Source organism: Lissotriton helveticus, chromosome 3_1 (genome assembly GCF_964261635.1).
Source record: "Lissotriton helveticus chromosome 3_1, aLisHel1.1, whole genome shotgun sequence".
NCBI lineage: Eukaryota > Metazoa > Chordata > Amphibia > Caudata > Salamandridae > Lissotriton > Lissotriton helveticus.
Genome location: NC_136061.1, coordinates 367,551,373 through 367,574,601, shown reverse-complemented (window position 1 = coordinate 367,574,601; position 23,229 = coordinate 367,551,373). Strand labels below are relative to the sequence as shown.

Genomic DNA, 23,229 nt, shown 5'->3' with positions numbered 1-23,229 from the left:
CAGGTTCATAAGATACTACTTACTTCTAGCTTAAAGTAAGAGACACTGAGCCAGGCATGATGCCTAACAAGGATGATGGTACTGACACACCTGGAAGCAATGTCAGCTGCATTGAGAGGACAGCAGATGCTTGCGTTTGAGATGGTCTTGCTCTCTGTAACCACCGCTTGTCCATGCTGCCTATACTGCTCAGGAGGATGTTGAAGTTCTTCAATGTCTTCGCAATGCACCCTGTCGTATTAGGAGAGCAGGGCAACTGAGTTGGCAATTCTCTAATGTGTGTCAGATTATAGGGACAGCCTCTTGACTGCTGCATCTATCTTTTTACTCTACTTGTCAGGAGGCGATTGTCTCCCTATACTCTGTGCTTAGGCTACAATTTCTGTGCAATATGGACCACGAGGGAGTCCTGGGGAGCGTTGCCACGGATGTAGAGGGTGGTCATTGGGAGAGGGTTTGTACTTTTGCTGATCCTAGGTGTGATGACTGGTCTTGACTGGCTCGTTGAATGTCTCAAGCGAGGTCTTCAGTATCCCTTTCAGCACTGGGAGGAACTGGAGAATAGGCTGCTCAGAATAGTCTGAGCCAGCGGTCAGTGGCGCTTTTGGCATCGATGAGGTCTTCGGCATCAAGGCCTTCAATGATGTTGTGGGCTTCGGTGCCGGTGTTAAGGTTGAGATCAGATTCGCAGTCAGCTTCAATGCCCAAGTTGACTAGCCTGTCTGCTCCAATGAAGGCTATGGTTTTGCGGGCAATACCGAACAAAAAAGGGAGCAGTCCGCTCTGTAGACTTTTTTCTGTGTAGACCTTGGACAAAAGGCAGTGGTGAACCGGGAAACTGTTGTATCTCTGGGCCCGATGCCCAACCTTTGCTGGTGCAGTGCTCTCCTTATCCATAAGAATCGCTGAGCGGCTGTGAGTAGTGACTACGGAGTGACGATACTACAGATCAAAGTCTTTAGTTGAAGCTTGTGTCCCCATGCAGCTCTCCTTCACACTCAGACGGGCAGCTAGTCTCTGAACTGGACTGCACCAGATGGACCTCAGATGGGTCGGCTTCTTCCTTCAACTCAACCTCGTTCCCCGAAGATGTTGAAGGTGTTGTGTCAGTCTCATCTCTGCAATCTCTGACGGCCCATCTCGGCTCGTGTCAGAATTGAGGGATCTTGTTCTTCTATAAGGTGAGGCAGATCTGGCATGTGGTCTCTTCATGCTCAGGGGAGAGGCAGAGGAAGCAGAGTTGATAGTGGTCAGTCCAAGGGAACTTGGCATGGCACTGGAGGCTGCATTGGAAGGGGGCCTTTTCATTACTGACCTGGCATTCTTAAGGGGGCACCGGAGATGATGACCGATAAGTCCTGACGGGGGCCACAGCCCCAGAGCAAGCACCAATGTGAGTGCGGTTGGCTTAGTTTGTTGAGCAATGATGAAGCAGGATTTGTTAGGATTATTACGTGGCAACAAGAGTTAGAGGCTGAGCGGAAGGCGCCGAACACGGAGCCCTATTAGTACACAACCAAACCAGATGGCAGAAAAGAATAATTTAACATGGAGCCAGTGCCCATGTACAAACTAAGGGAGGAGGCACTATACCTCATGACTGGAAAGAGTTCTTTGCAGAAAACAAGTTACAAACGTCCAAGCCAAACACTAGATGGCAGAGTATGCGGAGCATGTATATCTACAGCCACACATGCTACAAACCAATAGATTCTCATGAGACGCTCCCAGGACACTGAAGGAGTGTGAAATCATAACACAAAAAGCACAATTACGTGAGCTTATTCAAACCCCAAACAAGTGATGGAAAGATTATGCACAGCAGGTATATCAAGAATAATTTTACACTGAAAAACAATCCATAACTATTTTAATCTGACTCCGTTGAGATACTGGTGAAGTCATGGAGTAAATCTTATGATAAACATTCCAATGGTCAAGAACCAGAAGATGGACCTTTCCGACCTAACAAGAGAGGACAGGCTTTACACAGCATATGAACCTAACACATTATAGTTGCAAACCAATTGTTACATTTAAGTCACATGTAGCATATATTGAAACATTTGAGGAGTTTGACACCACATAGATTCACGTTTTGCATGTGGTCCAATAAGTCCTTTGAAAAGGAACCTCATGGGCACTGACAAATGTCAAGACTCAAATCATAGTATTCGAGGACCAGAAAGAAAGCAATGTAAAAAGGTGTCACCAGCTTATCTGGAGCTGTTCAAGAAGATAAGGAACGGTCATGGATGCAGTTAATGGAGCTCCATATCTCTATTTAACCTATTAAGGCCTTTTTAACCACATCCTTGAATGGATTTAAGCTCAGTTGTAATGAAAATGTGAGGGCCATTCAACCCTTATAACACACACTTCTTGGATGGAGGCTGCAATTCTTCAATCACTGCCATGTCGCTGATCCTGCAAAAAACAAAGATCTGTGCTTTCTTTCTGATGGCACACTTTTCACAGTAACCGATCATGCCACCTAAACCAGCGCGGTTGTTGCCTCATCCTTGACAGTACTGATCTGTCCACTCCCCATTACCCCCCAAAAACGAGTGGTCATGTCTATTTCTTCCCACAAATTACCCAAGGTTTTCACTTTCAAGTTCACGAGTCCGTACATATCGCAGCCAGGTTTGCATCAATAACATTCCCAACCACTCAACCCACACTAGAAAGTAGGAGCCATAGGCAGTGAATGACTTAATTTGTTTTTATATACAGAATACAGGAAAAGGTTTCTGTAAAATCTAAAACAATACAATTACTATTTACAAAGGAGCTAGCTTTTCTTGTCCAGAGTGAGGTGGAGAGGGAGGGGAGGGCAAATAGAGGTGGCATATGATTATTAAAAAAAAAAGGTAGACAAGGTTACGACGAGAACGGATTTTTGATACAAGAGACAACTTGAGCCAACGTCATACCACACGAAGCACTGTACACAATCAAAAATAAAATAGTATTAGAAATAGGTGAATACTTTATGTATTTACACAGAGGCCAGAACTGCTTCCCTAGGCACTCATACGTCACTTAAGTGCCCACAAGACAAACAGCAGATTGGGTCACAAACAAATTCTCCGTTAGCCAAGAATGTCTCAGATGGCAAACGATGATAGTCCTCAATTGATCAAAAAATTCAATAGGGAAGGAAAGACCTACCGCTTGTTTCTAAAGAAATTAATGGACCGTGCCATTCTGAGCTGGAGGAGGAAGGGATCTGCAACTTGAAATTATTGGCAGGTTTGCAAACTTGAACCCAATCCTGCGTTTCAATAAATTGAGAATAAAAATTACAAGCCCAATCCACTGTCGTTAATTACTTGCAATCAAATTTGCTTGCCTGGGGCAAAACTTGCTAGATTCTGGGTAAAACTTTTACTCCCAGGACTGGAATTAATGCTAGAGAATATTTGCAGTAAGTCTGAAATTCACATACTAAAACAGAACATTAAACACATCCAATGAAGTCCATGTGGCACACACTCCTCTCCTAAACTGCCCCATGGGATTGAAAGTGCTCACTTAGCCCAATTCTTCTCACTGAACCTTCAGGGATGTTCCTTCCTTTGTTGAGACCCCAATGACGAATGCTTTTCAGGGCCGATTACCTGGGCAGGCGCTTGTGTAATCTGCCGATGACAAAAGCTACTTGTAGTGCAACCATAGCAAAAGAGGGTAATGGGGAGTGGGAGTAGACAGCCTTTGAGTGGAATTCTAGACACAGAGTTCAACTACTTCAGGAAATGCAAACCCGTTTTTTGACGATCCTGGTAATAATAGGACTTACTTCTCCTACGTAGCCTACTACCATCTTCAGAACTCCACCCTCAGCTTCTAGTGCTTTCTTCACTTTAAATAAGAAGGATCATCTTGAATAGATTAATTATTTCGGTATGAAAAACTGTATCATTGAGTATAAAACTATTGTCACTGGCACAAAATACAAGATATCTTCGGTCAAGATTTTACTTCTTGGAAAAAACCCTCCACGCTCCTCTGGAAACTTTATTTTTTTAACATGTGCATTGAAAAGTTTCCATAATGTCTTGGTTGAGGGCGACAGTTTGTCTTCCTCTCCTCTGCATGTATTTAAAAAACATTTTTGCACTGGTGACATTTTTCCCTAAAAAACAAAAAAAAATGAAATGCATGGTACAAATATATGTGCAAATGCCCCTAAAACTCGAGCAAAAAAAATAATATATATTTATATATATATATATATATATATTAAAAAAAATTCTTCATCTCATGCAAACATGTGAACTGTTTCGGGCCAAAGTAGAAAAAGTTTCAGACATCCTGTACATTTTTGCACGGGCGCCCTGCTTGGATTTAAGTTTTTAAAAAGTCATGTTCCTTTGCGACTAAGGAATGGAGTTGGAACGTAACACAGGCACCTGGTGTGGAGGCTTTTCATCCAAGTCTAGTAACTCCACAAAGGCATTGTCCCCTTTCGGCTGCTTGGTTGCAAATTCACTAATGCTGAACACAAACTGCAGACAGCCAAGTTTAATGTAGCTGCCGTGGTGCAAGAGGGCCGTCCCTTCCCAGCCGGCTCCACTGCCCCCAATCAGGCTGGAGCTGCTGGCTTTGCAGTTGCAAGGTCGATGGTACAAGCCTTGGGACTGGGAGCTCATCATTGGTTCCTCTTCACGTGGCTCTTCCTCTGGCGGTGGTGGCTGAGGTTTCCTGGTCTTGTGACGCTCTGTGAAAACAACACAGTCATCAATATATGGACTGAAGGAAGAAAACACCAACAATAGGAGAAAACGAAAAAAGCCTTGACATCTCCACTCCAATGGATCAGAAATGGTTTCCATAAAGCACTGCGCACGCCACACACAACAAATAGGAAAAATCCTTCTGAAATAGCATGGTAGAGCTCGAAAGAGACTGCAATCAGCACACTATGTTCCTAAACCTAAACCTTTCAATCGCAAATCCAAGTTCTAGAATTGAAGGCTGATTCTTATTGTTTGAGTGTGCATCCCAGAACTACTCGACCCAAACTGTTGGTTTCTGCTGCTCATCGTTGAGCGCAGGAGCTCAATGTAGACCGCTCTGGATAGCTAAAAGCATCACAGGTGGTGAAGAAAGGCTCAAGGAAGGTTTAGTGGAAGAAGAAGTCAAAAGGATGAGGTGGGGCAAAGGAAGCTCCAAGAAGAGGTGGAAGGAAGGCAGCATAGAGTAATAAATGGAGAACACAGTAACGGGTCAATTGTGCCCCTCTCCCCCCATAGGTACATCAAAGATGGGGCTTCAAACTTTAGAAATCTATACATTTTATATAGAGTCCTCAGTCTCGTACAGAAAAGAGACGAACAGCTAACAAGAAAATCATGTCTCTGTTAACCTATTACAAACTGGAACATAGCAGCCAGTGTGTCGTAATGTCCGTACCCATTCCATGCAACAACACATGGAACTTGGAAACATGCAAACAGGGAGAGAGGGTTTGTCAGTTGCAAGCCATATAGCAGTAATCATAAAGCATGGGGATCTTGCGTCCAGTGCAGTGCTGAAGACGTTTGGGGTTCACATATAGTACAAGTGGAAGCAAAGAGAACTAGGGCTCACATTAAATGTTTGGAGGTGGCAAATGAGGAGGACATGGAGGTTATAGACATAACTGATGCCAGCACCATGAGAACCTAGGCCTCACACTCAGAGGTGGAGGTGGCAGCACTGAGGACTTGCGCTTGCTGTATGTGTAAGCGCCATGTGGTCTACATCCAGTGTTAGCCCACTGGAAAATCAGATGCGCATGCAAGTTGAATGTCAGCACAAAAGGCTCTGTCTGGACCGCTTTCAGAGGGCCACGGGGGCGAGCAGGACCTACTGCACCCAACAATGGTGATTGTGGTCTTTTACTCGATGTCCCAGGGCCTGCCCTATTATGGACTGTGAGTTACTGGGACAAGTACTACCCCTTCAGTACTTGACTCTCCGGGGCAGCGAAGTCTAGCAGGTTGGGGAGGGGGGGGGGGGGGAGGAAGAGGGTGGGGAGGGGAGGTTTGATTACACAAACAAGTCAAAAACACAAATAAATGAATGTTAAACAAGATACTTCTGTATTCATAACAGCAAGTATTTAAATACGAAGATAAAGTAAATTGCAGGACACAAATAATACACTGTCTTAGTAAGGCCGGCGCTCTGGCACTGTCCAGGTAATTCCCAGAGCCCCATTTCCCTTACTAAGGACTGTGCGTATTTTCCATTCATGAGGCAACATTCAGTCTAGGCCCTGCTAGCACCTACACGTCTTAGACGTTCCACAAAGGCTTCTTAAAGGTCAAAGTCTCTCAGAGCAAGTGCTCCTAGAGGTTCAATGACACAGAAATCATTCTTACCAGCTTTTGCTGGAACTGTTGGGTCAGTAGGCCCAGGTGCACGTCAGTGGTGAGCACTGTTCCCAACAAGCTGCGCGGGTGAGCGCGCGCGCACAGAAGTCACCCCAGGCGCGCAGAGTGCTGTATTTAGCGCGCACTCCTGGGACACCGTTCGCGCCGTCTCTTTTACAATGCGAGCGGCGCGAAACACTGCATTTCATCAATGCGGGAGAGGACGATTCTTACAGGGCACAGCTGGGGGGCTGATTGTGGTCCTTTGAATTAGTATTCGTGCAATTAACGTGAATAGCGTGAATACTAACTCAAAGGGTCACAATCAACCCCGCAGGTATGCACTGTAAGAAAAGGAATGCAGTGTGTCAAACACGACGTGTGATAAAGCACACGTCGTGTTTGACTTTGCTTTTCTTTTCTTAATTGCGCTCAATTGCGGGGCTGCTTGTGACCCTTCCTGTTGCCTTCCTCCAGCTGTCCTGTAAAGGAGAGATGAACGGTCACCCATAGAAATCAGCAGCTGCATTAATGCGACACTCTCCACTCGCTCGAAAACCAGACACTTTTGTAATGCATTTCCTGAGATAAGCACTTTTGAAATTATCCGTAAAAAGACTCTTTAAATAACCGTTTGCAGCTCCTACGGAGAGGTGTGTAGACAGGAGCCTGAGGTGGGAGGGGGACGTGAGGGGAGAGAAAGTACAAGGGTGCAGTGGGAGAGAGCGAGCCTGCGAGACAGAGGCAACGAGATGGAGAGAGAGAACCCGAGGCAGACAGCAAGAAGAATGAAACAGTGACAGAGTGAAAGGAAAGACAGCACGCATGAGAATTATACAAACCTAACCAACAAATTAAAGAGTGAAACTACACCTGTGGGAACGCATCTCGACAGCGGCTAAAAGCCAGTGCGCGCTGAAGGCAGATGACATGGGCCCCTTTAGCTGTTTGTTTCCCACCCCTTCTTTCTTCAATTCTCTCCTCCTCCATTCTTCTTTCTGACTGCCTTCCCACCATACGTGTCTCTCTCTCCCTTCTCGTTCTCTTTTCACTCACTTTCTCTCCCTGTCCCTTGTGCACCTATAATGGTTACTGTCTGGACACAAAATGCTATGTTTTCTCCAGGCTGCACAAGAGAGACGTGAGAGAGACATCGAAAGAAAGAGGAAGTGACGTGTAGGGTGACAATAATGTAACCACGCTCTGTGCAGACCTCTTTGGAGGCAGTAGGTGTCCGCCTTCCCCACACATCTTTATCACAACGGTCTCCTACACCCAGGAGTAGGGGATGTTGCACGCTTGGTGTGATGTGGTTTGAGCCATCTCTGCCAAGAACACACACTCCAGCGTCCTTCCCACAAAGGCCACACTTCTCCATCTAGTGCCTAGACTCTAGGCACCAGCATACTAATGCCTAAGTGTCCTGCCTTCCCTCCGTCTCACCTCACTCACGAGAGTGCAGGGTGAAAAGAGAGCAACAAACACTACCCACTTATGTCACCGGCCAGACACGCACTATTCCATCCACAGATCCACCCCCACGGAGGAGCGTGCAGTCAGGTCACCAGTGCACTCTAGCACCTCGCCAGGATGTAAAGCACTACATAACTACAGTATGGCGTACCTCAATGCGCTACAGTAACCTCACTGGCTATCTTACAGAGTTTACATGCGTCAGTATCAAACTTACTTAATAAACGATGCATTGATTATAGAACAGAAATACCACCTCTTTTCAAGTTATCTGTTATAAAGAACTATAATCCCCACATCAGGCAGGGCTAATCTTTATTACACAAATATGACTAAAAAAACATTCAAATCATATTTTCATTTTTTTCGACTTGGGGAGGATGAAAGGTAGATTTAGCCCTGCCCGGACTCAACCAGCAAGAGGAGCCCAATCTCATCAGCAGGCGCGTTCACCTCTTGAACTTCCAAGAGGTCTCGCGCTAGCAACAGCCACCAAACCCTCCCTTTGAACCCAGCTCTTGACTGGTTTCTTAAATCTTCCTGGCCTTCTCGGGATTGTCCCTCCATGGCACAACACCGCCTAGTACTTTGAGACGCCTCTCAAATGGCATAGCTCCACCTGGCATTGTAAAGCGCCTCGGAGATGGCACAGCGCTATCTTGTATTCTAAAGCGCCTTGGAGGTGACACAGCGCTGCCTGGGATTCTGAGGCGCTGTCTGGTGTTCTAAAGTGCCTCTGAGATGACTCCGCGCCGCCTGGTATTCTAAAGGCAAGCATTCTTCTAGTAAGCCTAGCGGGGCCCCCTGATTGGTTCCAAAATTATCAGCATAACCACAAATGTCGAAACCTGAAAATCGACATTTATTAATATTAAAATCCCCCATCCAAACAAAAATACAATTTGGCTCATATCCTTTACAGAATTCTCAAGCACAGCAACAAGGTCTTCCATGTCTCTGTACCTTGTACTATTTAAAACATTATCATAAAAGTTTATCAATACAAATGTTTGCTTCATATCCATCTGCAAAAGAGCCGGTTGAAAGAATGGGGATTTTGTATAGATTTTCTTTACAGTTACTGGGACAGTAGTGGATATCAATTTTGCCAAGCTGTCTTTTGCCCTCCCGTGGAGTGAGGGTTTTGCGGGGGAATTTATTGTGACACATCCATCAATATTAAAATTACGTGCGTGCCACATTTCTTGTAGAAACAGCAGCTGCACGGAGTAAATATACATTTGCCAATACTTGTTACCAATTTTGTTTTTGATCCCTGCTACATTCCAAGATCTCATGTTTAGAATCTTAGCAAGACATCTTTCACTTGGTTTCTTGCACTGCTGCGTACCCCTTGTATCTTTGTCCCTCATCCAAGTAGATTTCTCAAGGATCCCAGTGTCCACCTGCTGTCAGTCTTGTTTACCGAGGCATCAGAGAAGAGCAAATCGTTTTGAACAGGGTATAGATAAGCTCTGTCTTTGATTTCTTTGTTGGAAGAATTGTTGGTGGCCCTGTTTCCATAAAATGATTGGTACTGGAGGTTTGTAAGGGAAGCCTAGGGGGGCAGCTGTAATCTTCTCCTCAAAATCATTAAGGTGTTAATGGCTGGCCTGAATGGTAAAAAGGCGGGCCTTTACCATATTTGGATGCTGAAAAATGGCAATAATACAGTCTCCATTTCCTATTTTATGTATGGGTCCAATCCAGTTCACCCTTCTAACCCTGAAATGATTTCCAGAGCACCACATCATTGGAGTGTTTTGGCCATCAATCTGACAGGTCCAATGGTATTGTTCAGAAAGACGTGAGTTGACGGGAGTCCAATATATGATGACACTGTATATTTCTAACTATGGTTCCAAAATGCTTTTTATTCTTAACAACCATTGACAAAGCCAATAGTCTTGGCTTCTTGTAGGTGTAATGTTACTTGTATTATATATCTGGATGCAATGACAGAAGCATCAAAATATCAGTAAGGTGGCACACTATGCGATGCACATATTTTTTGCGTAATTGCTTTTAAGCGACACCTTTAATTGCATCGGTTATGCGCCTTTGAAAGATCACCAAGTATTTTCATCCCATTCAAAGCCCTGGTCTACACACGCGGTCAGGTTCTTGGTGCACATAGCCGTAGCTGCAGCGCACACAGACCTTACTCTGCCGCACACAGAGGAAAATAATTAGAGGGAACATTGGTGGTGAGCAGTAGTCTGGAAGTTGCAGGCGAGATAGCAGGCGTCCACGACCTCCTCCGATCAATTGTTAAGCCTTTGTAAGTCTGGCTGCAGGTCTTGGGTGCTTCTAGATCAGGGTGATTGAATTAATGCACTGCTACTATGGGTCGTGGTCCATTACGATTCACGGTCGCACTCTACTCCAGGGCAATGGCCCTCTCTCTTTACTACTTGTCCTGTCTAGCATACAAGGGAGGATTGGGGGGGGGGGGGGGGGGGGGGGGTGCTGGTCGCAGCAAACAGAAGGCACAGGGCAATGACCTCTCTTGGTTACAATACTGTACAGGGTGATGGCATGCTTCTTGTCACAGAGATGCACCAGGGTATTGGCCCTGAATCTGCACCGTGGCCACCACCTGGCATACAGGGGTCGTTAACAGCAGCACTCAGGCATGCAGCCCAATCGATGCAACATTCCTCAATCTTCACGGTAGCCCTCACCTGGCATACAGAGGTTGTGAACAGCAGCACTTGGATGGATGGCACAATCAGTGCAGCAATCCTCAATATGACATATGGGGGTCGTGAATAACCGCACTTGAGCTGACAGCCCAATTAGTACAATGGTCTCAATCTTCACCAAGGCCCCCAGCTGGCATACAGGGGTCGCAAACAGCACCACTCAGGTGGATAGCACAATTGTTGCAACAGTCTTCAACATGGATGCAAGACTCACACACTGATTCAGGGATCCACAACACAGGCTCGTCACTGGACCGTCCTCTCATCAGGCACTCTCCTCCTCATAGGGTTCACTGGTTTCGACAGGCAGGCATATGCTGGAGTCCAGGTTCCAGAGCGAGTGGGCTAGATTCTCCCAGGCGATGTCCCCTAACCCAAAAGAAAGACTAGCAGACCTCAGTTTCCAGTCCTGGTCACAACAGGCACCAGTGGTGCCCAGCTTATCCACACTGACGTACAGCTCAAGTTGGACAATTTTGAGAGGGTCATGCTCCACTTTTAAAATCCATTTTCAGACAGAGATGTGTTTTAGTGTCTTAGCCTTTAAGTTCTTGTTGTGGTGGTTGCTCCCTTTTAAGGGCCCACTTCTATGCTGCTTTTTGTACAGAATCAGTCTAGTCACAGTAGGAACGACTCCAAACGTAATAGATCCTCAACAAAGGCCACAGGAATGACTACAGCATCACATCTGGATATAAGCCCCATGGCTATATGGTTTCTAAGGCCCCAAACTCTATTCTTTATGATTTCCTTATCAGTCCCATCTCCTTCCTGAGATGTGCGCAGGCCTCACCGATCAGTTATCTTTTCAGAATCAAAGAACCATTTAGAAGTACACAAGAGAGCCCGACTCTCTTCCACCAGTGTGCGTGAACCATTCAGCTCTCAGGAATGCAGACAATCCACAAATGTGTCTGGGATGGTTCCGCCACCTCCACATCCACATCCCTTTCTTAAGAACCTGAGCTTGCAATATGGAGCCCACAGGCCATCACGTATTGTACCACACACAGGCATACATACATTACACCAAGCACACACAACCTGCACAGTGCTACATACTTATATGATGTTGGTCAAATGCAAGTTGGGTACACAGCAGCAGAACTTTACATAAGTGGGTCAGTAAGTCTCACACTACAGTGACACGGGTAAAAGGTCCTGTTCACTCTACTGATTAGTATTACAAATTTGGTACATTTGTACATTTATTTGGTCCGAAGTATTTTATTTACTTCTATTTGCTTTAACAATGTTTGATTACGAAAGAAAAGACTAAATAGAAGTAAATAACATATTTCAGACCAAATGAATGTACAAATGGTCTAAGTCGCTTTAATTATGAAACAGCCGTATTAAGTAAACGGTCAAGGATTATTTTTGATATACAGTTGTAAGGGCCCTTACTGGACGTCTCTGGGCCATAAACCCCCTTACTATAAACCTAACAGGTAACGGCAGTAGCCCTTTACCACTATAAGATTAGCACTTTTTCACCCTTTCTGATCTAACAAGTCAACAATCTATCATACAATCCTATGCCATGGCGCGAAATCATGATCTGTTTTTTGTGCACAATGAAAAATCAGTACCAAGGATCCAGATTTATCTGCAGCTGGGGCACTCCATCACTATGCAGGGGACTTTTTATTTTGTTCCAACAGGCTCACATCCATGGCAGGTATTGTAATTGCAGAATACATGGAGCTAGGTCTCAACTCATGTGTTAGTCAACAAGTTACTTAACTTTGGTAATCCCTTATCTGGTAGAGACTTTATTTAATTGCAGATTCAGTACTATAGAATGTTCCCCAGGCGTCAGACTGGAGCCGGAAAATGTTGAGCAGTACTGCTGTGTGCCAGTATGCGACAATGAACAGCTCTGTGTTGGAAACCTTCGTGCCGGATGCGATGTACGCGGTGCCTATATAAACACCACCCCTGTGCACTGACTCCAGTTCATGTCTATTTCCGGGACAGAAGCAGAGAGTGATGTCAGTTTTTTTGACCAGTGTGAAGATTATAAGGGCCTAGAAGGACTTGCTAGGTGGAAAAGACCAATTCGCAGAATGGGGAGCATGGGAGATTCGTTAAGGAATCTATGGCTTGATAGAATCTCCATCAGATAAGGCATAATCCAAGGTATGTACCTTGTTCATCTGATAAAGACTTACAGCCGCAGATTCCGTACCTTAGAAAACATATCAAAGCAATACATTCCCGGGGGTGGTCTGCTGACTGGCTCAAACCAAAAAGTCCTGGAGGATCAAATGGGTAAAATGCTTGTCAAGGCAGTAGTGTTTGGGAAACATGTGCAAGGATGGTCTAGTGGAAGCCTGACCGATGTCCAAGACAGGCGCTCCACGAGCTAACACAGTAGGATGCAGCTTTGGCTCAGGTTGAACGAGCTATAAAACATCAGAGAGCTGCTTCTTGGCCTCTGCACAGCATGACTGAATACAATCCATCTGGAGATGGTCAGTTTATGTACTGCTGCCCCTTCTTTGTTCCAGTGAACTCTACAAAGAGCTGAAAGTCAACCTGATGTTCTTCAGTGCTATCAATATAGAACAGTGCCTTGTTAGAGTCCAGAGGGTGGAGTCTCTCTTCCTTTTTAGAGGGGAGAGGCGGAGCAAAGAGTCAGCAGAGTGATATTTTGGCAGACATGTATAAGTGCCGCCACCTTTGGAAGAAAAGAGCCTTGGGTTCAGAGAACCAGGTTGTCTGGGAAGAAGCTGGCATATTGGGGTGATAAGAAAGCCTGTAGCTCTCCGACCCTTTTGGCCGATGTGGTGGCCACAAAAAAGACTATCTTAGAAGACAGCTATGCATATGTTCAACGGGGGACCACATCAAATAGGTTAAAACTAAAATAAGATCCCAGTGGGGCATAACAAAAGGTTTGGGAGGAAACATGCTGAAGATTTTTCAGAAAACGTGTCAAAATTGGTGACAAACAGAGGGGGTTGGTCCGGCAACACCAACAAAGCCAAAATATACGACTTAACTGTGCCCAGAGTAATGCCTTGCGCAGCTAAGGACAAAACAAACAACACTTTGGAAAGGGTGCAGAATGGGTCAACATGTTTCTCAGTGCACCAAGCACAAACTTGACCCTCAACTGTAGCCGCTCAATGTCCAATCATGAAGGTGGAGAGTGCGCAGGTTTGAGTGTAGGACACTTCCCTGTTGTTGTGGCAGGAGATCGTCCCAAGAGGGCAGCCTGATTGGAGGACAGATGCTCATACCCAGACATTCTGGATACCATACACTCCTCGCCCAATCTGGAGCAACCAGAATGAACTGGTCCTGTTAGGTTCTGATCTTTTTCAAAACTCGGGAGAGAAGAGGTATTGGAGGGAAGGCACACAGGAGTCCAGTTTAAAGCCCAGTACACTCCTACATTTCTGTCTAGTAGGAATGCATCCCCAAGCGAAAGCTGCTTTGGAAACTCCAGCACACAAAAAATGCTGATATTGCGTGCTCTTGGTGGTGGTGAATAGATCTAGCCAAGGTTCTTCCCAGTCCTGAAAGACACCATGAGCCACCTCCTGATGCATATGCCATGCTTGGTCTGCAAGGCATTGATGGCAGTATTTGACTGCCCCGGCATTTAGAGATACTGTCAGGTGCTACACATCCAGGAAAATATCCTGATGATCCAGCTATGTCCAGAGGAGCAGAGCATACAGACACAGGGTGCACGGCCCCACTCTACTCAGCTTGTTGCATTACCATATGGCAGTAGTGTTGTGCGTGAACTCCTGGCCCAGCTTCCCTTTGCTAGAAGGCAGGAAAGCTTTCAATGCCAAGCAAATCACCCTAAGCTCCAGAAGACTGAAGTGGAGCGGAGCCCCTGCCGGAGACCAGAGGCCTCGGATCTCTACCTCAGCCACATCCTAGAAGCGATTCATCGGACACCACTAAGAGCTCTGGATAGGGAAGGGAGGAGGGCCTGCCACTGACCCGATCTTGGTCAGGAACTAGCACTGCAGATATTTTGCAGTCTCCTCCAATATCCGAACCTGATCGAAAACGTTCCCTTTGTGCTGTGTGCACTGGGACTTCAGATCCCACCACAGAGCCTGCATGTGCTACTAGCAAGATGCAGGAGGCCCTTAGTCCCAGCAGCCTCAGAGTCAGTCACACGGAGATCCAGAACAGAGGCTGAAGCATTTGGATCATAGCCCAAATGTCCTGGACTCTTCGCTCCAGTGGCTACACACTGAATTGTACCATGTCAAGAATGGCTCTTATTTAAGGGAGCATCTGGGAAGGAGTCAAGTGTGACTTTAGCACACTGATAGTGTACCCCTGAAAATGCAGGAGTTTCGCCGAAGTTTGGAGGTGGGACATACAAGTAGGGGAACACTGGTATTGCATACTTCAGCAGATGTGCTAAAACTCTATGCCATTACCTTTGTAAACAAGGGGTACTGGTGAGACCAAAGGGGAGCACAAAACACTGGAAATGCTCCTGGTCCACCGTGAACCATAGGTAACACAGATGGGCCTGCAGCATGGGGAAATAAAAATAGGAGTCCTGCAGGTCTAAAGTAATCTTCTAGTATCAGTGGTATAGCGCAGACAAGACCTGGGCAAGTGTTAGCATCTTGAATTTCTCTTTCCAAAGGAAGACATTGAGAGAACGCAGATCTAGGATAGGGTGGAAGCCTCTACCCACCTGTGCTCCAGAAAATAGCAGGAAAAGCAACCACCACCTACTTCTAAAGCCGGCACCCTCTCAATGGCTCCTTTGGTAAAAAAAAAAAACTGGACTTCCTGGCTCATCATGAAGAGATGGTCTTCTGTCAGCTGGGGAGAAGCGGTGTTTTCGTAAGTGGAAGGGCATAACCACGTTGGACTATTTTGAGCACCCACATGTCAGATATTATGACTTGCCTTTGGGGCTAGTGGTGCCTGATCCTGCCTCCAAAAGCGATCCTGTGTTGTTGCAAGGGTCACTATATAGTTTGGAGGATGCAGCTATCAGGAGAGGGGGAAGGGGGGAGTTTGGCTGGGCAGTTCTCGGGCCTTTGTTCCTACAGGTCTTGTTTGAGCCACATCCGCGGCTACAAAAAGTCTGAGAAGCCTTTTATCCATGGTGACTTTGCTGCAAATAACGCAGCTTGTAGCCACTGCCGTGGCCACGTAAGGAGTGAAAGGAAGCTAAAGCGCACAAGCACTATCAAAGTGCATGTTCATAAGGGATATCTGGACATCCCCAAAAAAGCCAGTTCACCTTTCCTAGGAGTGGCACTGGGATGACAGCAACGAAGCAATAGACCTGCCCAGTGAGTGTGTTGTGTCCAGCCCGCATCTGATGGCGAACTTTGCTGCGTCTCTGCTATCAGACATAGCCTGGTTCAGGATGGCTCAGGCCTCCTGCAAGACCATAGGTAGCACTTGCGCAAACAAGCTCCACATAATGTGGCTATATCAGCCCAAACATCATGCGGTGTTCTCTACTAGAGCCTGTGTCCGGCTCCAGGCACTACAGTCAAACCAGACAGGGGTCCATCACAGATATTTGCTTGTGACAGGTCCCACTGGGTTTAAACCACACTGGTTTCTTGGGTGATATCCCAAAAGCAAACAGAGCAAAATGCTCAAAACTATCAGCAAAATGTTGAAAAAGTGGTTTAAAAATTGACTGAGGTAGCTCTTCAGGATCCAAGCTGTTGGCGCTGGAGGAAATAAACAGATCAGCATGCTGGGGAGCCTATATAGGCACTAGCCATGTCACTTCTGACGAGTGCGACGCTTATAGCGCCAACGCAGAGCCGTTCAACGCCACCTACAGGCGTACACAGCTACTGGTCAAGATTTTCCAGATAAGGTAAGGAATCTGTACCTAGAACTCTCAATCAGATAGCAGCATATACGCACAAGAGGTTTGCATCGAGTGTGTAAGGTTGCTCTCCATTGGGCTTACATTCAGGCCAAATAGAAGTGCATCTACTTGGCCTGGTTAGTATACAGTGAAACTGTGAGCACATGAGGAAAGGTGTAGTCATGCTGGACAGGTGTGAGCATTCAAGAGTACTAGCAGCCATCCAATGCAGAGGCTGCTTGAGAGGGCCAGGGGTTCACAATCAGTATAAGGCAGCAGGACATGTAGGCTAGGCCATCACATCAATTACTTGCAGAAGGTACATTGCCTTGGACTCTAAAATCAGTAAGCAATGGCAGTACGGAGGGTTTACATATTGTGTATGCCAGCAGCACAGAACTCTACAGCATATACCCAACGTAAGGTGACACCAATCAAGGGCACTTGGACAAAATCTAGTAGAAAATACTTTGAAATGGGGACCACATACTGTGGCAGTGCAGACAAACAGCATACAGGGACTGGAGATTGCATCCTATACATGGCAATGGCTTATTCCCATAGAAAACAAACTTATCTTTAGATGATATGTTACAATTCAATTCAAGGGATCACTTACTTAACACATTCTGCACTTTGGCAACAACACTGCTAGGCGGGGTAGGAGTTGTCTTCTCAGAGAAGTCGCAGGAATACAGAACATTATCGACCGTCGTTCCGTGTTCACTGTAGTTCAGCAGCTCATAATGTTTTGTATTCTGAGGTAGAAACAATAATTAACTTCTTTAAACTTTAGTAAACTGTATTGCATATCTACCACAGACATATCAAGAAACAGCAAAGAACACCAGTATTTATGAATAGCAGCAACACACATGCTCCATGTCATACATTAGTCAGGAAAAGATTAACAGATGGCATTAAGGTCTAATTTAAGATAGAACTGTAGCAAAATATGCTACAGTGCTGGTAGGGGCTTCATGGCAAACTGGCAATTTGCACCATCCCTTACTGTTAAAGCAGGAAACCCACTCAAAACTGCCACTTGTCAGCTCCCCATATGGAACAGAACGTGTATTTGGAGAGCGCACATCAACCCAAAGTGATTTCATGGAGCTATTGACAGACAACAGATACTTCTTGCTGCCTAACTCAATGGTGTTAATTTTGATCAAAGTCAAATGGATGAGTGGCTAAGCATGACCACTGGGATTCCAATCTATGCCCATGGGTTTAAACACAGATCTAGGAGGGGTACGCTTTGGTCTCTCATACCACCAGATCCGGCATTGCATGCACACAATTTGACAAGGCCGAGCATTATGTCATGCATGCTGATTTTTATAGGAAAATGTGGTTCACTTGGTTTCCTTTAAACAAATATTCAAATGATTTGGGTGCAGCCAATCGTAGGCTTCTAATTAACTATTCACAAAACAGTATATAAAGAAAAATCAAAGAGGCAAAAACGCATGACCGTTTACATGTATGATTAACTGAGAAATATAAATATGATTTTCTGGCCTACACATTTGCCATTCCTCACAGCTTTATATCCTCAAGGCCAACAGAGAAACTTCACAATATTTTATTGCTCATCCAGTAGAGCACCATACTGATGGACTCAATGTGCATATCGGGTGGTGGTCACTACTCCCTTTATCTGCCAGGACATTTTATTGATAAAAGAGCTTTTCAGCTTCATCTGAAAGATGTTGACGTACCAAGAACACTGTTTCCCTTAAGGCGGGAACAAAGTGTAGGAGAGGATACCACCAGACTAAGGTTCTGCCAACTCTGTTTCCTCCAAGGTGAAGAAGAGCTGGATTACTCTTACAGTAAAGAAGGTAAACTAAGCAAGAGAAAACAGACCACTGCCCAGCTGACATTTGCCCTCAAGACGGACTCAGCAAGTGCAAGAGTCACCAGGTTCTGCAGCCCAGGAGACCTGCACTAGCAACCTAAAGGCACCACCAGGATCATGACAACTGCAAAAGGAATCCAGATTGGGCATTTATCTAATGAACCTGCACCTCCGTTTCACTTCCTATGTTTGACCTGCGCCCTGTACACCACCTTCATAATCCTTAAATGCTGAATGCGTCGCAGATAACTGGAGTTCTAATTTCAGAATTTTAGAGGAACACTACGGATTCCTCCTTCTCAAGAGACACCTGGAGAGAACTTCCTGGACCTGGAGCTCAAATGTGGACCAAGACTTTGCAAGTGGCCGTTGTGCACAGACTACTAGAAAAATTGGACTGTTGCCAGTCTTCTCCAAGACGGGGGTGCTAAATGTTATGCATTACACTTGCATAGTGAAAATGCCTTACAATTTGACAGAGAGCAAAGAGCCTTACCTGAAATAAATACAAGAGGGCGGAAAGGTAGCCGAAGTGGAGACATGCATCTCCTACACCAATGACAAGGGCACACATGAGCACCTAGACTTAAAATATAAAGCATGTGCATAAACATACCAGCAAGTGGTTAGTGGTATATGCCATGGTTTATTGATTGAGGTGAAAATACACGACAAAGGAGGTCAATATTCAAGTGACCCATTATACATCTCCTTCAATGCCAGCCCTACTATGCCATCCTAAGGACAATACAGAGCGATACAAATCTCTGTTAGGAGGACAAATACCGAACTGCACAAAGGAAAGTGCACTGCTCATTAAATACCATTTGGTGACTTCAGCTCAAATTCGGACAAAATTTGGCATGATTTGTAGAACTGAAACTAAACTACTGCAGGTTAAGTATGAAATTCTTTTCCAATGCATGGCATGACCCTGAACAGATTTTCTTGTAATAAAACACGACTGATAAAGCACCCAGGTTTGGACAAAAAAATCTTAACAGAAGTAGGGATTTCCCTAAAATCACACTAACCTGGGAAATTGACGACATTTGGGAAGGCTCAGTATCTAACCAAGATCACTTGATATGTGATAGCTGGTGGCGTGTGACAGCCTCAACTGTATTTATTGCACTGCATGAATATTCTAGTAACACTGTTTCTTCTAGTGCTTGTTGTGGTCTCGCAATTTAGAAATTCTTATTCTTTTTGCGTTACAAGTTGACATAATATTGCGTTTACTACCTTCATCAAAGAGCTTCATTCTGAAGAACTTTAAACTCTTTTCTGTTTCAGCTTTCTAGTTACAGAATTATACAATAAAAATATTTGCTTCTATTATTGCCAGTGATAGAGACCAAGTTTTCCACCAAAAAACGATTTCACTTCAGACCTACTGGCTTTGCGCCACTTTTCAGCATAGTTGGTGGCATTCTACAACTAGAATGGTAGGTGGCATCTGAAAATGTACCTTGTGAAATAGATTGAATTCATCAGTTGTTTTGTATGGAGGTAGTGTGGGCAAAGGTGACGAAGTGTTTTCCAAGGTAACAGGGATATAGAAAGCCAATAAGAAGGATAATACCGGCACTATGTCGGTGGAACCAGGAGTTCTCAGCTACAAAACAAAAGCTTGCCAGCATCAAAATCGTTTAAGAAGTTGTCTTTATAATACATTTCACGAGGTGTACTGTTAGTTCATTTAGGATGTCTGGCGATGTTAAATTTCAGGCCAGCTGGAAATGCACTAACAAGCTGGTTACATAGGGGGTTTCCTGTCGACAAAGGGATTTTCACCCAAGACGAATTCTTTATTTCAGTCCTTTTTAGGGCTCGCCTGACCCAGTGCATGCGCTGGTCTGACGAGACTTTTAGTGAGGGCTTCAAAAAATGCTACCAGGCCGGACTGAAGCCTGCGTGAATGTGCGCGCGCTTACATTGCTCGCCGCGCTTGATCGCGATCACTTTCACAGCCGCATGGCTTGAATGGACACCTTCCTCATTACTTTCGCGCCAATTTATTTTTCCGAATCTGCCGTTCTCCAATATCATCTAAAAATGTTGACATGTATGGTTTTAAGAATGCACAAAAGTCGAGGGTCGCCCCAGGTCCTGTGTGATGTAGACCACTCCGAAGGTAGTAGATATGTACATGTTGCAGGACTGCACCATTCCACTCATATGCAGCTAGGTGTTTGCCTTGACACTCTTCAAAGTTGCTGCCACTGACACACGACATTAGCTATATATTCCACAGTTCTCTCGTAGAGAGAATTTCATTTTGTGTTTTCGGTCCCTCCCTTGCCCTCTCCCCTCCGGTCTGCCTTTTACTCCTCCTCCCCTCTAAGCATGTCTTCATCACAACAAGCGCTCTTTTCCAAGGATTGCATCACCCCAGGACTATATGAACTCCAGCCTGTTACCGAGGACCTCCTGCTGTATGGGAGAGCTGCCCTTCTGGGCCTGGGCGCCTGTGGAGTTATACTACGGACTGCAGACTGGAGCTGCTGGGTTCGTGAGATGCGCGTGGGATATTACGTGAGCTGCCCAGATGGCATGAGAACCTAAAGCAGTCCCTAATGCATGGCAGCATAATTGCCTCGTATTGCACCCTTTAAGTACAAGGAGCGAGCCCACCAAGGGGATTCCCTGGAAAAAAAAAAAAATAAAAAAAAAAAAAAAATTCGGAATTTTAGTTTCAAAGTTTTTTTTATTTTAATTTTTATTTATTTAGTGCATTTTTATAAAGCGCGGACATTACCCAAAGGTGTCGGAGCGCTGTAAAGGGGTGCTTTTGGGCGATGCATTAGAAGTACAAGAAACCTCAGAGCTTGAGTTGCGCAGAGATTATGCGCATTACGGGAATACAAAACAGTAATGGGAATACCAGTGTAAAGTTATTTCACGCTCAGTACATGCTAATCACAGGCATCAGCAGCTAAGGGGCGACACAGAAAACTGGTCCCACACAGGCCCCTGCAGTTAGTGCTTCCTTTAAGCAGGCAAGAATCCCGCTGACGAGGTAACATTCCCTACACAAGAGTCTCTCAATAATTTGGTGCAACTCTGCATCAACGCGAGAGAGTAACTACTTCTAGTAATAACAGGACCAGCAAAACAAAAGGCTATGTGCGGAGAGCCATCCTCGTCAAGAGCGCGTACAAACAGCTGCAGGAGATTGCATAACCAGGACCCAACAGGCAGCGTGCAGCTCTCTCCAGGGCACAGGCTGCGACTCTGTTAAATATAGATGCCTCCAGAGACCTCAGCGTACAGGCCCACGCAGGTTCCCCGCCACACAGGAGGGCATTGAGTCTTTTGTGCAGTTGTAAATCCACCATCTCACGTGTGCAGCCACTCTCAGCGTTAAGGCTCATGCTCTGTGTGTACCACCGCCATGGTTCAGACATATTTTTGTGACCAAACCGCTACAAACCTGTGTGCACCACTATACAAATGCAAGCTACCTCCTGAGATCACCTATGCCTCACTACAGGTAATTCCCTGCAGCCACCCCCTAGGCTGGATGCTCATTGATTGGAGTGACTTATTGACGCCCAAAAAGCCTTGGGTCGATCTTGAGGGGCAGAATCATTTTTGCGTGAACTTATTTGAAGATAGGTAAACACATTTTGTAAATCATTTCATAAACTGCCATCTTTTCTGCATTATTACTATTATTCATCTATTATTATTATTATTATTAATCTATTGAGGGATCGCTCACAAAGCTGTTGATCTATGAAGTAAGGACCATAGTCTTTGGCGTCTGGCTGCCAGACAGCCCGTGTACCTTCTCCTTAAGCTGATGTTGCTTACAGCTGTTTTTAGATTTTTTTTATTCTATGTCACCTTTTTGTACAGGAGGCCACTGACTACTGCCACCTGGCAACTGACAGCAAAAACAGCTAAACCCCAGGTGACTACCAACTGATTACATATAAGAGAGTTCACTGTACTTTTGGAATATGTGCACTTAAAAATGACAACACAGGCTTGTGGCTCATGAGGGTCTGTATGCTGTGTGAACAGCAGCATAACTGCTGCTGCCTGTGGGAGGTTGACCCGTGGCATTAGAGTTTTGTAAAATACCTGAAATGCAGCTTGAACTAGTGGTCCACCCGATATCTGTAAAAGCTGCTCCCTTGGGATATGAGGGGCCTGCACAGTATGTGAACTGCGGCCTTATGTTCCGGCCTCGAGCTGTCAGTGGGAGAGGCATCCCTGGGCCTGCCATATGTGGGCTGGTTTCTCCCCAGTCAGTCTGCTTACCTGTCTGCCCATCTGAGCTGTATGTGTGTCGTAACCTGTAGATATGTGCCAGTCTGTAGAGTATGTGTTTGTACAAGGACCTGAGAGAGGGATCTTCCACATGTCCAACTGTGGTTGGGCAGCTACCTTCAACACCTGGAAGACAGCCTCCCTGGGTGCTGGGCCCAATGAGACTTTAGGTCCTACTGTAAAGCTCACGTGCCACCTGGCATGAGCGGCATGCAGGAGGCTAGTATGCCCAAAAACCTCAGAGCCATCCTCACCAAGACCCATGACAGAGGATGAAACATCAGGATCATAGCCTGAATGCCCTGGACTTGTTGGTCTGGAGGAAAGACTTGAAAATTCATCATGTGCAGTATAGTGCTGATGAAGAGAAGCCTCTGCAAAAAGGAGTCAAGTGTGATTTCAGCAAATTGACTGAGAAACTCGAAGATGTAAGGAGGTTTGCCATTACCTGGAAGTGGTTTGCAACTAAATGTGGAAAGCTCGCCTTCAACAGACAGTTGTCAAGAAAGGGGAAGACTGGCACCCAAGACTTCCAAAGATGGGCAGTGATCATAATCCATCACCCTTGTGAGCAGCCAAGGGACACTGATAAGGTCGAAAGGGAGCACAACAAACTGAAAGTGCTCACGGTCCACCATGAAATGCAGGTAGCTTTGGTCACCCTGCAGGAGGGGGATGTGAAAATAAGTTTCCTCCTGTTGGTCCACCACT

At 45.5% G+C, this 23,229-nt stretch overlaps 1 protein-coding gene across 2 annotated transcripts in view; it reads right to left on the bottom strand.

The window, feature by feature from the left end:
• Nucleotides 1-2,710: 2,710 nt before the first annotated feature.
• PHF12 (PHD finger protein 12) overlaps nt 2,711-23,229 on the bottom strand; it is a 412,981-nt gene continuing 392,462 nt past the window's right edge. For both annotated transcript variants that reach the window (XM_078680081.1, XM_078680083.1), the window contains exons 14-15: nt 16,993-17,131; nt 2,711-4,723 (exon numbers count right to left, since the gene is read on the bottom strand). In XM_078680081.1, the coding sequence (XP_078536207.1) occupies nt 4,383-4,723; nt 16,993-17,131 (480 nt within the window). In that variant the 3' untranslated portion in view covers nt 2,711-4,382. The remainder of the gene's footprint in view (nt 4,724-16,992; nt 17,132-23,229) is intronic.